Source organism: Mizuhopecten yessoensis, unplaced genomic scaffold, assembly GCF_002113885.1.
Source record: "Mizuhopecten yessoensis strain PY_sf001 unplaced genomic scaffold, ASM211388v2 scaffold10765, whole genome shotgun sequence".
In the NCBI taxonomy this organism is placed as follows: Eukaryota; Metazoa; Mollusca; class Bivalvia; order Pectinida; family Pectinidae; genus Mizuhopecten; species Mizuhopecten yessoensis.
In genome coordinates, this window is record NW_018408710.1 from 528941 (window position 1) to 546855 (window position 17915).

Consider the following 17915-nt stretch of genomic DNA (forward strand, 5'->3'; position numbering starts at 1 on the left):
ATATTGCTATGTTTCCATTTGATTAGAGGGGATTGTTTCGGGTAACATATGTAGCTCAGACGACAACAAAGAAGTTCTAATTCAGGATTAAATAGAAAAGTTTAATTATCAGTAGGCGGCTTCGTTTCACATTCGTTTTTGAGGTACGGGGAACATAATCACACAGCTCATGTAGCGATGTGCGGAACCGTCACAGTCAGAGATGATCGGCTGTTAAAACCACGGCTGTGATATATATCGGCACACCATTCGCTGACAGGGACGTTCCGTACATTACCACAGGAGCCAGGAGATTATCAGGCTGATGTTGACAGGGTTTCTACTACTTTTCAGTAAAACCTGATACACCAACACCAAGGTCCCAGTCAGAAACCAACCAAGCCTACAACTTCATAAAAAACGGTATTTTAGAAAATAAAAATACTTTCAAATTCTTAAGACGTGTGATCAGTTCTATTCAAGTCTCTATCTCAATTCACCATTATTTTGACATTATCTCTGGTACGACAAAAGTACTTATAATATGCATGACTCTTTCTATCCATAAGGTAACTAAAATTATATAGCGGTGTTGTTTCAAGTCGTCGTGTGTTTCAATGCGGACTAGGATCCCGGACCTTACACCAACTTTTCGTAGATCACATGAGGGACAGTCGTCTGCGACCTGACTCCCAGTGACATTTCCTGTATGGTATTCTTCTTTTTGGACACCGAAAACATGGGGAGGCAGGATTTTGCGACTTTGATGTCATTGAATGTGTATAGAATGCAGTTGTTTGCGCTGTCCAACACTGAAAATGTCCTTGTTTTCAGATTCAGGAAAAACCCGAAATGTAAATAGAAGTCATCATTAGACCATTCCAAGTCCTTTGCTGGCATTAGGTTCATCCTGCCGTTAACCCCGAATTCTAACCTCACAAACTTCTTGCCGTATTTTACCGCTCTACACGTGTATGACGTGTGTGTGGTGTACGTGCGCCCGGTGCCATCACCATAGCCAACTTTGTGTGCACAACAAATACCAAGATCGAAAGCCCATTCATGGGCAGTTTTTAAGAGATGGCCCATCCGATACTTGACCTTCAGTTCCCAGTAGTTGTATGCCCCCGTCAGCTCGCGGAGTCCGAACGTCCCGGCGATAGTCGGACAGTTTAATTCCTGGAACTTGACGTCATTTCCGGCTCCCTTCCCAAGCAACCGCATTCCGTCGCTGTCTACCACAATTTCTTTTGAGGCTTTCTTCGCATCAAATACGACGTCACCTAAAACACCACAAAAGGATTGCAAAACAAAAACTTTCAAAAATATAACAGCACTACTATTTCATATTACATCGTTAGGACGTCATTAGTGCACGTCATATACAGCCTGTATGATTGTAATGTCACAAGCAATGGATGGTTCTGAGAAATCTAAAGCACCAGGTGAAAGCGTCCAATGTACGTTGCTTAGCTGAATTGGTTAAAACGATGAAATGAATTGGCACCATCATATTATTTGTTGTACGTACTTAACATATTTCTTTAAAATTGTTCGCGTCTAGGCTGCAACGATGTACAATTTGATTTGAATAGCATCCGAAACGCTACCATTTATCTAGAAATAAGCTCAAATGTAGAGTAATCAAGAAACGGCACTGGAAGTTCGTTAGGTCGTGTCACTTGTTTTTTTTAAATCTTTCTATTTCATCACTTCAATAATTCTCATTCGGTGATCCGCTGTCACAGACAAATACATTTATATGTGGCGCTGTTATTGACGAGTTATTTACCAGCATGGATAGATTATAACACATGAACATCAACTCCAACATGGTTATCGAACTGACAATGTTAACATAGTCATACCGTGATGAACTGTTATTTGCTTCGAGCATGACAGACAGGAATTGATGGGTTGAATTGATAAACCCCTGGAACGACGCCATGAATAAGTTTTTTTTCAAAACATTTTCGGGAAAAAATAATTCTTTGAACTTGAATAATGATGGTGGTCTTCTGCTGATACAGAGAACTAGGTATCCTAGACTTTGCAATGGATATATATATATATATATATATATATATGCAACTACAATCACTGCATGGTTGCCAGAAAGTTATCAATTTAGCAACGTCCAGCTGAGAGAAACAGTACTAAGGCAAGGCAATCCAGTCAAACACAGGGTCACGTTACAAATGTCTGAGATACGGGTCACAACACACATAAACATACACGTATGTGTGTTGTGACCCGTATCAGGATAGCGTATGTGTATTTCAGACATTTGTCGTGACCCTGTGAGTCAAATAAAAGCCAGTGGCCATTTACCGTTAACCTTGCCTTTTCATTTTCTGACGACGAGTAGTCCGACCAAGCTCTTTGTTCGGCGTACCGTCACGAGACAATCACTTTGGAAGACGGCTTCCCATGATGAATAAGACTTTTCGAGGTAGTATATTGAGGTAAGTTGACATGTTTTTTTACAAGATGACAAACATAAATACTGTGTTATGATACATCGAATGACCTTTATGTACTTACTTGTGATGGCGGGGAGAGTGGTCACGTCGACGAAGCCCTTTGTCCCGGGCCTGCCTTGCACCCAGACGGACACGCGGTACGTGGTATCATGCCACAGACGAGTCACCACCACACCCGTGTCGCACACACCGTAGATTTCGCGTGTGCTTCGCTCCGTGCCTACGTCACACTGAAGCTGGATGTCGAACACTCGGCCGTCGCCGTGTGACCATTCCAGGACGACACTGGCCCCGTTCTCACCCCATCTCCGACCCACTACCGGAATCTGTACTTTCTCCTCCACTGGTCGGAAGCAAAAACAGGTGTAAACTAGATTAAAATTTAGTGCTAATGAAACCCGTGTTTCTGTTTTTTATAAAATATACATTACACTGTATTTATGCAGCACAGTTCAGAGCCATAAGTGACTAATATTTACATCTGCTCTGCATTGCCACTATATAACACTACAATGGCGAGTTCCGTGTTATGAGACCATATAACACAGGCGTAATGATATCTACACGTACGGGTCCAACTAACTACCAGGTCGCTATTCCCCTCCACACTAGCAAGCAGATAAGCAAACAAAACCACTATGACTCAATAATATTCACCGTTTTATGTGAGACTATTATAAAATGTGAATTGAATATATTGATTGATTAAATTATGGAAATAGTATCGATATTATTGTGTTTATTTCCAAGAACTATATTTTTTACGGGAAAAGTCACGAGACAACATTCCGTGGGCAATTCCATGGGCTGTTCTATCTCTTGAACAAACACCGCTAAATTTGAATTTAAAAGTGCGTTGTGAACTTGTAAATGAAAATAAAAAAACTGGAAAATGTAAATATAACCATTAAACAGCATTCTGTTCCGTGCTAACGCGCGTTACTCATCTTGTCTGCAATGGTGTTCCGTGTCAGTTGACCATAACATGGAACATAACGTTGTTTAGTGCTTTAAAAATAAACCAGTTTTTGCTTTCGAATTATTTATTAAATACATATCTGGTAATCTTACTACAGAAATACTAGATATTGCAGTAGCCCAGAAACCGGAAACATGTTCGCTTAAACTCATTAGTTGTTATCCACTGATGAAATCGACGAATTGAAAAAAGCATCGGTTTAAGCGCCATTTTAGTTTATAGTAACGTGACGTCATCATCCGTTCTCGACGTCGTTTTGTCTGCCGTTTTTGTTTGGCGCAAATTTTTGAGAAGCAAACTGAACAAAAACGGGGTAATGATAAGCAATGCTTTGAAAATATTCATTTAAGGAGGTTCCACCCTTTCGAAATTAACCAGTAGAATTCATTGAAACTTTCATATAATGGTTATGCAACAGTGTTGAGGTGTTTTCACGAAAATCTAAGCCTTCCGATTTTTTGGGGGAAATGCCTTATATGCAAAACGGCAATGACGTCACGAAAATTCAACGGGAATAAACATGTGTATTGCGAAGGGCTGAGAGCCCTTAAACGTGAACAGATAGTAGTGCCTTCGCCTGTTTATACCATCATTATATCAATGAACCAAAATGTCCCTTCATGTTAAATTATGCAAAATCTTGTTGAATTTCATCTGAACGACCGTGTGAATAGCTGAGGATGCGTCATACTTACACATATCCCCTCCGCCCATACTATCTCGAATTATACCATCTGAAATAGTAAAAAAAGCATTAGTTGTCCATTTGTTTATATTTTCTTTAGCCAAACCTTACTAAATATATTGATAAATAGATGTTCCAGTAGTCCATGTATCAAATATGTAATAAAATAACAATCTCATACCTCTTATTTTATTTACCACTTCTTTTACCTCCAAAGTGTATAACGGTTTCCCCTTTTCCTTGTTTTATTTTCCAATGTCTCCTACGATTAGTCGACTAATTATTTTGTAACTTCAACATTGGCAAACCAAATGCTGACAGTATAACTATGTGTCATTGCTCCTTACCAATCAAACACTAGTCTGACCCTTCCATCAGACACCAACTTAATTAACAAGCACTTCCAAAACTTTAAGGTCCTTTACTTAAAAAATAAAAAGTTTAATGAACATCATAAAGAACACATGGCGGCTCCACACACATTTAACGAAATCGTCGTCATTGTCCTAAATTCGACTGTGTTAGTTCAACATTATAGACCTGTAAGCTGTTATTTAACGCGTTATGACTACTGAATGGCAATACAAAACATAAATGAACCAAGAACAAACACAATCTGTTCCGCGAAACATATACGTACTTTCCTGTTCCGCCAAACATACATTTATAATGTACCAGTCCGTCAGCTCTCCCACAAGAGGACTGACCCAATACGTACCTATCTGTCCCGCTGTTGTATCTGTCAGAGCATTTTGGATTCGGCGGATGGCGGCGTCCGCTGTGGCCGGAAGTTGGCTGACTTTCTGGTCTTCTGAGAATGTAAATTCCAGCTTATCTTTTGTCTGTTCCATCCTGGACAAAGAAAAGACGAAGAAAAAACGAGACAATAAAAAAGGTAAATGTGCGGAATCAGCTATGATTAGACCACATTTAAGATTGTTCGTTCGTTGATATCATAAAATAGAAATAAAACGTCACGTACGTTTTCTGGTGTCAACGTTAGAATTAGTAAAATTTCATCACCGTCAGGTCAGGATGGGTAAACATTTCATCACCGTTAGGATGGGTAACATTTCATCACCGTTAGGATGGGTAAACATTTCATCACCGTCAGGATGGGTAAACATTTCATCACCGTTAGGATGGGTAAACATTTCATCGTCATTATAAGACTAGAAAGATGTTATAGCCATTTAAAAGGATAACATTTCTTCTCCATAAGAATCGGTATCATTTCATCTCCATGATAATCGGTAGCATTTCATCTCTATGAGAATCGGTAGCATTTCATCTCTATGAGAATCGGTAGCATTTCATCTCAATGAGAATCGGTAGCATTTCATCTCTATGAGAATCGGTAGCATTTCATCTCTATGAGAATCGGTAGCATTTCATCTCTATGAGAATCGGTATCATTTCATCTCCATGGCAATCGGTAGCATTTCATCTTGATGAGAATCGGTAAGATTTCATCTCCATGACAATCGGTAATATTTCATCTCTAATAAAACCAGTATATTTTCTAAACTATTCTGATAATTTATTCTCAGAACATTACTTTGCCATTACCTTCTTTGCAGTGCAATCATGTTCTGAAATAAAAGAAAAAAACATGTTAAAGTTAATACACGATAGAAAACATCGTAATAAGGTATAGATCAATGTTTGGTAACGACATAATGTTGCAATAGATCCATGGTAATATATTGAAAAATATTATCCTCAAACATTAAATGTTGTCATGGATACAGGTTAACGAATCTATAAACTGTACATATTGTCATAGATACATGATTACGTATCATCAAATTGTTTATGTTGTCATAGAAACAAGGTGAAGCATCCTCCAAAAGTGTATGTTGTCTTGGATAAAAAAATACTTGTTGTCATATATTTACTGGATAACGTACAAATGTAAATAGTTACTGGATAATGTATACCGAAAACCATATGTTGTCATAGTTACTGGATAACGTATACCGAAAACCATATGTTGTCATAGTTATATAATAACGTATACCGAAAACCATATGTTGTCATTGTTATATAATAACGTATAAAGAAAACTATATGTTGTCATAGCTATATAATAACGTATAACGAAAACCATATGGTTTAATAGTTACTGGATAACGTATACCGAAAACCATATGTTGTCATAGTTATATAATAACGTATACCGAAAACTATATGTTGTCATTGTTACTGTAAAACGTATACCGAAAACCATATGTGGTCATAGTTACTGGATAACGTATACCGAAAACCATATGTTGTCATAGTTATATAATAACGTATACCGAAAATCATATGATGTAATAGTTACTGGATAACGTAAACTGAAAAACAATATGTTGTCATAGTTACAGGATTTCATTTTCTCAAAAAGTTGTTAATAACTTACATAATGCCTTACACACAAACAGCCGAAATTGGACACTAGCCAGAAACAGTCAAAAATGACTAATAATAATTTATATAGACTATTGGGTAATAAAATTTGTTATTACCCAATAGTCTATATAAATTATAATTAGTCATTTTTGACTGTTTCTGGCCTTTTGTCCAATTTCGCCTGTAGGGGTGAAACAGTCAAAGCGAACTGTTACCCGGCGCGAATTCGATGCGCAGAAATCCCCCCTCGAGAGCCCCGTTCAAGCGTTGTGGTGACCTCATCATTACATGCAGCGTTGATACTGATATGTATTTGGTAATAAAACAATTGTTTCATGGCTATTTGGGGAACAGTCAAAACTATCATCCCGAGGTAGGGGGAAGCCCGGTGGAACTGTTTGTTTGAGGCCGCTAGGTTTTAATATAAAATATATTATTTTATATTTATATAAATAAAAATATCGAAAACAAGGAACAATGTGTATTGTATATTGTATATTGTTTAAGAGTCATTTTTACATAACAACTTACACCAATTGTTTATAGTGTCAGTTACAGGACGTCGTCTATAGATATGATGTCATAGATACAGGGTTACGTATTCCGCGGCTTAGATAAAGCCAAAGGTAGTTTGTTTTACTTTTTAGCGACAGCAACATTATGCTATCACAATAATTGAAGTTATCATAAACGATGCCTCACGTGACTACCCAATGACGTATAAGAAAACGTGTTACCGTAACAAGTTCGGACTGAGTCCCATGACCATTGACCTCCAGCAGGGCCTGGCCCTCCCCTATCAGCCCTGTTGCCTGTACGAGTTTCTGTCTAGCTCTATCCAGCTCTGTCTCTGTTTTTATGAAGTATCCGGTAAAACCTAGCTTGGTCTCCGCCCGAAGTTTGGTCTGTCTGTCTTGTATAACTTTGCCGATTCTCTCTATTTCCCGGTTTATTTCCCGCAGCTTGCTGACTTCAGCCTCCTAAATAAAAATATCGAAAACAAGGAACAATGTGTAACTTTCTAAAACGGGAAGGAATACGCGTTTTGGCTTTGGCGGAAATGTATTAGGTATCGATAGTCTGAATTATTGTGAAAAAGATACTATGTTATAATTCTAATTGTCGTTAACTTCGCTCGTTATTGTAAAAGAGAGAAAAATAGACGGCAAAATAAAAGCATTTTGACGTATAAACAAATATATGAAAATATAACATTGATTTCTTTCTCAAAAGATTTTTTTTTTCGTGTTTCATAACGTCCCTTTTTTAAACTGAAAAGGCTACTCGAAATGTTTTTGATGTATTAAAGAAACAAAAACAGGGGCCGTATTCATGAAACCGTTCTCATGCTCAAACTTATATCCTGGACTGAAACACAATTTCTTGTTTGAGTAATTAATTAAAAAAAAAGCGTTTCGTCAATGAAGCCAAATACCATTTTCATATTATTATTCCCGCAGTGAATCGAACCGCGATCCTCAGCGTACTGTTTACTCATACAGACTGACTTGTGTTACCTTGGTGATTTGAAACTCGCTCTCTTTATCACCGACCTGCTTCGCCAACTCCCGTTTCACCACCTCCATATCCAAGATACTGGCTTTTAAACTCGTCTGTGGGGTGAAAATCAGCAATAAAAAGTACAATTATCGAGAAATAATAGATTTGTTTTGTGACATTGACCTTTATCAATTACTTGCAAAATCGATAGCTTAGCCCATTATAGTCTTTAGTCATGATTCTTGTTTTCAAATCAACACAAGACCAATATATATTTATATAGTAGTCTCAATACATATACCTCGTACACCTAACATTTTTTGAAGTGTACGATCTACACAAATCATGTATCGTGACGTACAATAAGTGTTTCACGTAACGTCATTTTAGTTGGATTCTATGTCCATTTACTTCTTTTCAATTAATTTTCGTGATTTCTATTTTCGTTCCAGTTTTGATGAATTTTAAACATAGCAAGAAAAACAGTCAATTCTTCTAAATTTATTTTTGATATTAATTTTAGAATATGATTATCCTTGACAAAGTTATTCTAATATAACCTTTCCTTTCCAATGAAAAGTCATGGGAAGATGAAAGGCTTTTACAGAAAGAATTTAGTTTGTTTCTACAAAGTGACGGTAAAGGCTTGATTTGAAAGAGTTTGCTGTCAGGCATTGGCTAATTACCTAATCGTTAAAATTCAATACTTTTCAGAAAAGATCACCTCAGTGAGGGTACCCAAAATGGAACACTTTTCAAACAAACAAAAATCCTTAAAAAATCCTGAAAGACCAAATTTGTTACTGTAATAAAACAATACATGCCTGTAGCCTTCATTTTATGTATTTCTTGGTTATCAAAAACACATGTGTTTATTTATAGAGTTCATTAAAGCGAGTCAGATTCACTTGGAAATTAAAGCTGGTCGAGTACCCAAAATGGAACAGTTGTCATATAAGACAGTTTATGAAAAGAACTGACAGTTTCTAAAACAATTTTCTTCATTTCAAAAAAGTTCTGACAATTTCTGACAAATTTCAGTAATTTATTCCCTAAAATATTTGATTAAACTTATATGTTTCCATAATAAGAATTATGATAGGATATTGATGTTGTCGCATCGTATCGTTTCCCGGAATATTTTTTGTTGATTTCATTTTCTCAATATTTCAATTGAGTTTATGGGCATTGTTTAACAGGTATGCATATAGAATGTTCTCAAAATGCATAAAACTATATAAATCTTGACGGACATACCATTCATTTTCATTGCAAAGTAAAAACTGCTGCATCATATATATATTAAGAGTACCCTATTTCGGGTACCCTCGTCCTAGACTTGCTGACAGTTTTAATGTTGTACTAAACTATTTACAGTGTGTACATCTAGTTTATTACAAAGAAATGTTATGGTTTGAACATTTCCATATCGTACCCCGTATCAGCCCGAGGGTTGATAGGAACCCTCGACCCATATCAGCTTTCGGGCTAATACAGAGGTTTCGGGTTGATACGAGGTATGAAATGGAAATGGTAACATCGTAATCTCTGAACATCCTTATAATTAGGCTATTCGTATATGTATGCATTTTCAAACCATATTCCAAATGATAAAGTGTTAATCTCAATAAAGTAGCTCTCAAAACTTGTTGTGATCCCGATACGACCATACTTTATAATTTGAATCACAGACCCTACCAACTTACGTGACCTTCAGAACCAACCATCTTACGTGACCTTTAGAACCTACCATCTGACATGACCTTCAGTACCCACCATCTGACATGACCTTCAGTATCTACCAGTTGCAGACATGACCTTCAGTAGGTACCATCTGACATGACCCTCAGAACCCACAATCTTACGTGACATTTAGTACCTACCATATGACATGACCTTCAGTACCTACCATATGCAGACATGACCTTCAGAACCCACCATCTTACGTGACATTCGAACTCAGTACCTACCATCTGACGTGGCATTCAGTACCACCCTTGTAGCTACAGCCTAAATACTTATATATCTTATGTGACCTTAAGTACATGCCATCTGATGTGGCTTTAGTACTTCTACCTACCATCTGATGTGGCTTTAGTTGATTACCTACCATCTGCTGTGAAACAGCTTGTCTAATGCCGACCAGGGTGTGACCCATGCCCTTGTGACTGGCCACAGCTAACTCAGCCTCCCTTCGGAGAACGACCTGACACTTTTCACAGAATAGGTCATTTAATACTTTGGTAGGGAATAAATGCTCATCTATGTCCCTCTCCCTAGGGTCGAACAGCTCGTGCTTTGCTAACGCCCCTCGCCTGGGATGAAGTTCTTCGCAACAAAACTTGCAATATGATGTCTGACATTGTGTGCACGATCTGACGGCGTTCCTTGGCGGGACCGACTCACAGGCGTCACACGGCACCAACGGTTCCGGATACTTCTGGTCAGGCGCAAACTTCTGTACGATAGTAGCAATCAGATAGTTCTTCGGTAAGCCTGCAACGCCCTTCTCGTCCAAGACCCCAACCTGTCTACATTCGGGACACTCCAATACGCGTCGCTTCTGTTGCTGGTAGCGTTCCTGGTCTGTGAGGTTACTTTGCCACGGGGACCTTTGAGGGTCGGGACATTTTCTGCTGGCGAGGTCGTTTAGACAGGGGCGGCAGTACGTGTGGGCACACGGCAAGTTGACGGGGTCCCGGAAAATGTCCAGGCAAATCGGACAACTCAGTAACGACTCATCCATCCTATCGGGTCCTATAAAGGATCGGTTCTATAAATACAATGAAAACAGACCGCTTAATGCTGTTGACAAAAATCCGTACAAGGTTTCCAGTCGGAAAAACTGGACGAGTTTCTTTTACGACCAACACAGGAACCGTCGTCAGATACCAATAAACATGATATCTCTAAGGAGACGACAATGGTGTTGTGACGTCATAATCAATATGATGTAATAACGTCATGTGGTCAAAGACTTCATGGCATGTCGCAGAGTTTCAGTGGCCAGCGGAAAACTACCCAATTATCGGCATCGGCGCCAACTATTTTAAATATTTGAATATGTCTAAAACAGTCCAGTAGAAAGTGTCCGATGTACAATTGTTTATGAAATGTTGCGTACATTATTAAATGGTTCATGTTTTGTCGTTGTCTTCATACTATTTGATAAACCAAATTGTAGGGTGAGGTTAACAAGAACCACCACCGAAAGTTTGAATTGCAGTACAAGATAGCAGATTTCATCTGTTTGCTATTGTATATGTTTGTCGCTACCCTGGAGAGCACGGCGACTAGTGTGTTAGTCACGCCCTCGACGGACAATTGATATGATAATAAGCGGAGTGTATCCGAAGTTGCTACAGGTGGTGGCAAAACTTGTTCCGTATCCGGAGTAAATTGAACTACATTACCGCACGCATTAGAATGTGTGTCAACAGCTTATGGGAACAATAGAAAAACACTGAAGATACTAAGTAAGAGATACATACATATGTACCTTAGCTTGATGTTAAAAGAGGTATTGTACCGTTTCTTTTTTATGACCATTATTTTTTTGAAATGGAAATGGTGGTTGTGGGTGGTTTATGGGTTGTGAGTGGGTGGGGGTTGTGTGTGGTTTGGGGGTTGTGGGTGGTTGTGTGTGGTTTGGGGGTTGTGGGTGGTTTGGGGGTGGTTTGGGGGTTGTGAATGGGTGGGGGTTGTGGGTGGTTGTGGGTGGTTTGGGTTGTTGGGGGTTGTGGGTTAGGGTTGTAGGTAGTGTTGTGGGTGGTTTGGAGGTTGTGAGTGGTGTTGTGGGTGGTTTTGGGGTTATGGGTGGGTGGGGGTTGGATCCACCAAAGACATGAATCAAACCTAAACGATGGACCGGAACCTTTTTGTATTTTATTTATTTATTCTTCTTATCATTTATAACTTCTATATGTGGTATCCAAATATAACGTATACCCACCGACTGAAAGTCTAACAAGATCAATAGTGATAGTAGCTGCGTGCCTCCGTGTATTGATGCTGTTCTTACCAGCTCTGTTTAAAGATCCTTAATGCACTCCAGCAAAACAAAAAAGAATTGTGCCCTTTCTTTTCACGCCTCATTCCCTAAACAAGCAGGCTTCCCGATATAGAGTCGTTTCGACAGGTACAATACTGCTTCACTGACCTCTAGTGTTACTGCCGCGCAGACAGACTCTACTCTTACTTTGTTTAGGGGGTTGGGTTGGTCGAGATGGCGGCCGAGTGCCGCTTTTATAACTTTCTATGAAGGGTTAATTCGAGTAAACCTGTTGTGACTAAACGTCTGTTTGGTTTCAGTTCGAACTTCCTTGGCCTCATCCTTATCCCAGCTGACTGTTCAGTCTGATAATTAACATGGATGCGGCAGCGCCCATGGGTTGTGAGGGATCGGGTTTGGAAGGGTCATTATAACCTCTTATCCAGACGTTCTGAGGTTGGTGACAACCCTCTGGTAACCACATATTGGGACCATAAATAAATATTCTGATGTTTTATAGACGAACGTGTTTGGCGTGCTTTGTTAAATCGTTCGAAAAGTCGTGAAATTTTAATCAATACTGCTTTTCACTTTTTAGTTAAGTAGTTTTTATATATAGCATAATGCGCACGTAGAATTTGGAAAAAAATATAATGTGTGTGTGTGGTTTTTTGGTTTTTTTTGTATGGATATCAGGTAGCAGTGTACAGTAGCGTGGTTATGGTGGTATTTTTGTACAATGAATAACCCGTGTAATATTACATGTATCAAAATAAAATAAAATAAATCAGCACTAAAATTGGCATATACATGATGAAGTGGACTATTTGGCCTTCATAACTTAAAAATAAATTAATAAATCGAATTTGGTTTGAGACTACAGTTTTGGCCATTTACAAATCTGTGTCTACACAACAATAGCTAGCTTTGCATGTAGTCTATTTTTGTACTATATTGAACAATGAATGATATGTTGAACGGTGGATGAAACATTGAGCAGTGGATTATACCTTGAAGAGTGAATAATACATTGAACAGAGAATGATGTATCAAACAGTGGATGATTGATTGAACTGTGGATGATATATATGTACTAAAAGTGAATGGTATATTGAACAGTGAATTGTATAATGAACAGTGAATGATATCATGAACAGAGGACGTTACACTGACCAATAATCTGGTATTCAAAACTATAATGAGCAGTGAATGATGATTGGATGAAACAGTTTCTTTTGAATTTGTAATATTTAAAGTCAATCGACAATTACGTTGTTTTGGGGGAAAAAAAATAAAATAAAATACATTGAACAACAAGATGTTTATAAAACAGTGAACGACAGATCGAAAAGTGAATGGATCCTGACTATTCAAGGAAATACTGAAGGATATACTGACCAAGAACTTGAATATTAACTCATGAAGGATTTAAATTGCTTCTTTTACACGGATGATACATGTTATATCAGCAGTTATTATACCATATAAATATACCTTACTCAGTGACGTTCTCTGCAGTTCTTGAATATCATGTCACAACAAAATCTAAGGCACACGGTAAATATATAATTGTTTTCGGGAGAAAAAAAAACCACTCGATAGGCTGATATTTTTCTGTTGATGATTAAAGAGGAGCGACATCTGACTTCATAGCCGGTCAATTTTACCGTTTTGCTGATGCACGATTTGTTTTATGTACATCAAAGTATGTCTAAGCATGTCTAAATACCCCCTTCTTTATACTTTCAACTCCAAAATGATATACACGCGCGCTAACATCTGGGCAAACAAGAGGTGATTTATATAAGTTGAACATTGTTTTAAAATAAATTAAGTTTATATTATAAATGATACACATACTTAGCGGTGTTTCGGTTAACGAAAGAACAATACTGTAATACCTCAAGGTGGTCTAAAATCACCATTATCCAGAATTAATATCCAGAATTAAATTTTAGTCTCAAAATGACACACACGAAGCGATGTAAAGGGGCATATATTCTGTATGCAACCTGATAAATAATCGCTTGTCGTTCTTATGGCGTAACTTAAATCATACAGGAGTATTATTGCTGTACTTCATACAGGTCTAAACCACTTTTATCACTTAATGATACAAACGACTTTATGCGTTGTGATGGCAACACAAGTGAAACCACTGACGATGTTAATAAGACGTGATGTGGGTATCGTAAACATGCTATAAAGAATTGTGATATTTTTCTTTTGTTTCTGCAAACAAGAACGGAAGTGTTATTGTTACTACGCAACCAGACACGTTCTTCTTTGTCCAAGAGCGCCATGGGTTCATTTACTTTGACGATAAAAGCGCCTCCCAATACGTTCTCTGTCTATCAAGTGAACCCTTTCGCTAGGCAATTCTCCGGAGAAGTAGGGGATGGTTTGATTGTCACAGGAGTTAGAGTGAGCGAAGTACATCAGATCATACCATGTGTCTCCGAAACCAAACACTGGAAGTACGGCGAAGGTGGTGGGCTCCCTATTGCTAACTTACCTTATGAACCCGGATATGCTATTTTTTGGGTTTCTAATAACAGTTTTAGCAATAGCGAACATAGTTGAAGTAGGTAGTGTACATCAGCTAACAGCACACCTGACATATAAACTTGAAGGAGTGTCCCAAAGCCAAATGTTCACTGCGTATTACCAATTCAAGGATAACGAAATCAACAAGCTAAATGGCTACAGACATGTAAAACACAGCAAAAAAACTGTATTGCTTCACATTGCAATTTTACGGATCCCTGACCTACCACACTGTGTTTTTTTTTTTATTATACAGTAAACACCCCTTAACTTCCGCTCAGACATGAGTGTAGCAGAGTTGGGCCACGAGACCTCCTTTGACGAGGTGGTCCAATCGTAAGAGCGATAGTGTAACAATATGAAGTTCAAGGTTCAAATCCAAGTCTATCCCTGCTAAATTTTAACACTCTTTCTCAATTTTTTTCGTGAAAGTTCTCGCGAGGTAGAGGTTTTCTTTTCTAAAATGAGTTATCAAAGCTTCAGTCGTACCGGAAAAATAATGTTGAAACGCTTGAAAAAATAATTCCAAAAGCATAGTTTCAGTTTATGGCAGTGGTGTGTGGAACCTTAATACGCAAATCTTCACAATCAGGGTTCAGCTCTCGTTACACGTGTCTTCCCTACATCCTTGGATTATGTTATGACAAATTGAAGGCTCTTTTTGCACCACCTTGTGAACGAGGACACTAGTTTGAGTCTTTTTATGTACACCAAAAGATTCGTGCGGTTGCGAAACGGTAAAATGATCCGTCAGTGAAGTCGAGTTTCGCTCCTCTACATGTAATCTTCAAAGACAATTTCATACACCTAAAACCAATCAAATATTGTTTGCGAGCCTTAGATTTAATCTTTACATATTCTGAAGGTGCAGGGAATATATGTGTATCGAGTTCGGAGCTGTAGAGGTTCGAGGAGGATACGTGCGATGTTATACAGGATGCTGTATGACATAGCATATCAAGAACTTCCCCTTTGCTGTTAAGTTTGTTAAGAATGAGTTCATTTAAAAAAAACAACAACATAACGTTATTGTTCGGTTAATGTTTTCGGAAAGCAATTTGGTGATTAGTCAGAAATAATCAGTAACAATGTTCCGAAGAATATATAACGTTCATAAGAAATCGAAGAGTAGTTATAAAAAGAGAAATATGCCTTTATTATGTGTCACAGACAAATGCAGCCGGATTTATCTCGGAGTGTTATTTATTATTGCCATCCTTAATGTAGTAAATTAAGGTTTTAGTACACTAAGTGTCGCCTCCCTAACCTAAGTGTTACAAAGGAAGTGTTTGTTACAATAAGGGTTATTTACAAAGTAAGTGTTTGTTACAATAAGGGTTATTTACAAAGTAAGTGTTTGTTACAATAAGGGTTATTTACAAAGTAAGTTTTTGTAACAATAAGGGTTATTTATAAAGTAAGTGTTTGTTACAATAAGGGTTGTTTACAAAGTAAGTGTTTGTTACAATAAAGGTTATTTACAAAGTAAGTTTTTGCAACAATAAGGGTTATTTATAAAGTAAGTGTTGTTACAATAAGGGGTATTTATAAAGTAAGTGTTGTTTCAACAAGGGGTATTTACAAAGTAAGTGTTCGTTACAATAAGGGTTATTTTCAAAGTAAGTGTTTGTTACAATAAGGTTTATTTACAAAGTAAGTGTTCGTTACAATAAGGGATATTTACAAAGTAAGTGTTTCTTACAATAAGGGTTATTTATATAGTAAATGTTTGTTACAATAAGGGTAATTTATAAAGTAAGTGTTTGTTACAATAAGGGGTATTTACAAAGTAAGTGTTCGTTACAATAAGGGTTATTTTCAAAGTAAGTGTTTGTTACAATAAAGGTTATTTACAAAGTAAGTTTTTGTAACAATAAGGGTTATTTATAAAGTAAGTGTTGTTTCAACAAGGGGTATTTACAAAGTAAGTGTTCGTTACAATAAGGGTTATTTTCAAAGTAAGTGTTTGTTACAATAAAGGTTATTTACAAAGTAAGTTTTTGTAACAATAAGGGTTATTTATATAGTAAATGTTTGTTACAATAAGGGTTATCTACAATGTAAGTGTTTGTTACAATAAGGGTTATTTACAAAGTAAGTGTTCGTTACAATAAGGGTTATTTACAATCTAAGTGTTTGTTACAATAAGGGTTATTTACAAAGTAAGTGTTTGTTACAATAAGGGTTATTTATAAAGTAAGTGTTTGTTACAATAAGGGTTATTTATATAGTTAGTGTTTGTTACAATAAGGGTTATTTATAAAGTAAGTGTTTGTTACAATAAGGGTTATTTACAATGTAAGTGTTTGTTACAATAAGGGTTATTTACAAAGTAAGTGTTTGTTACAATAAGGGTTATTTACAAAATAAGTGTTTGTTACAATAAGGGTTATTTATAAAGTAAGTTTTTGTTACAATAAGGGTTATTTATAAAGTAAGTGTTTGTTACAATAAGGGTTATTTATAAAGTTAGTTTTTGTTACAATAAGGGTTATTTACAAAGTAAGTTTTTGTTACAATAAGGGTTATTTACAAAGTAAGTGTTTGTTACAATAAGGGTTATTTACAAAGTAAGTGTTTATTACAATAAGGATTGTTTATAACGTATATTGACGCAGCTTGGGGTCATCACTGCAGCAAATTCCGATAGCATTAAACTAAGTGTTATATCTATAACCGCAAACTATTGTGTAATAAAACAAATTGATGTTGGTATATTCCAGAACATGTTTAATTACGCGCCCGCAAAGCTCGAGTGATATATATATAGGTATTTTCTGACATACGAAAAATTACTTCTGAGTACATTTTAAACTATCTACAAAAACAAGGGTCTAGGTCTTTTATGTTTTCACAAATGACTGACATGGGAGGAAACATCAATCTACATCTAGATCTTCACGACGTCATTAATTCAAACTACTTATGTCTTCCTTGACGTCGGAACATGGGCAGATGTAGACTATGGCAGACTTCTATTCGAGTTCCCAATGCCATATTCATCTAAAGGACTCGTTCATTCTGTGCGATTATACTGTAGTGGTGATGGGGTACAATAAAATTGGGCGATACTTTACTGTCTTTACATTGTAAGTTTTATTTTCAAAAAGAATGTGTTTAATGATCTTTGGGTAATATTTCGATGATATGAACCGTTTTGTGAACAATTTTCTAAAGAGAATATTTTGATTTTTCTTTCCTTTTAAATATGTGTGTACAATTTACTTTAGGGAATATTTGGAATCCCAGGGGATGCATAATTTGAAATATTGAAATCACCGATTCACCGATTTTAGCTTATTTAGACAGTCGGCTAGCGTGGCTCCTTACATCCGATTCCAGATATGGCTGTACCTT

At 37.0% G+C, this 17915-nt stretch overlaps 1 protein-coding gene across 2 annotated transcripts; it reads right to left on the bottom strand.

Moving 5' to 3' along the window:
• Positions 1–87: 87 nt before the first annotated feature.
• LOC110462263 (E3 ubiquitin-protein ligase Midline-1-like) lies at positions 88–10914 on the bottom strand. 2 transcript variants are annotated; one of them, XM_021516165.1, is made up of 8 exons: positions 10131–10914; positions 8074–8133; positions 7258–7500; positions 5696–5718; positions 4845–4978; positions 4137–4175; positions 2524–2805; positions 88–1262 (listed from the first exon to the last, which is right to left on the bottom strand). In XM_021516165.1, the coding sequence occupies exons 1-8, from the start codon at positions 10764–10766 to the stop codon at positions 619–621; spliced, it is 2061 nt and encodes a 686-aa protein (XP_021371840.1). In that variant the 5' UTR covers positions 10767–10914; the 3' UTR covers positions 88–618. The 2 variants fall into 2 exon arrangements, with proteins under 2 accessions (XP_021371840.1, XP_021371839.1); XM_021516164.1 differs by having other exon boundaries at positions 8038–8133.
• Positions 10915–17915: the final 7001 nt, after the last annotated feature.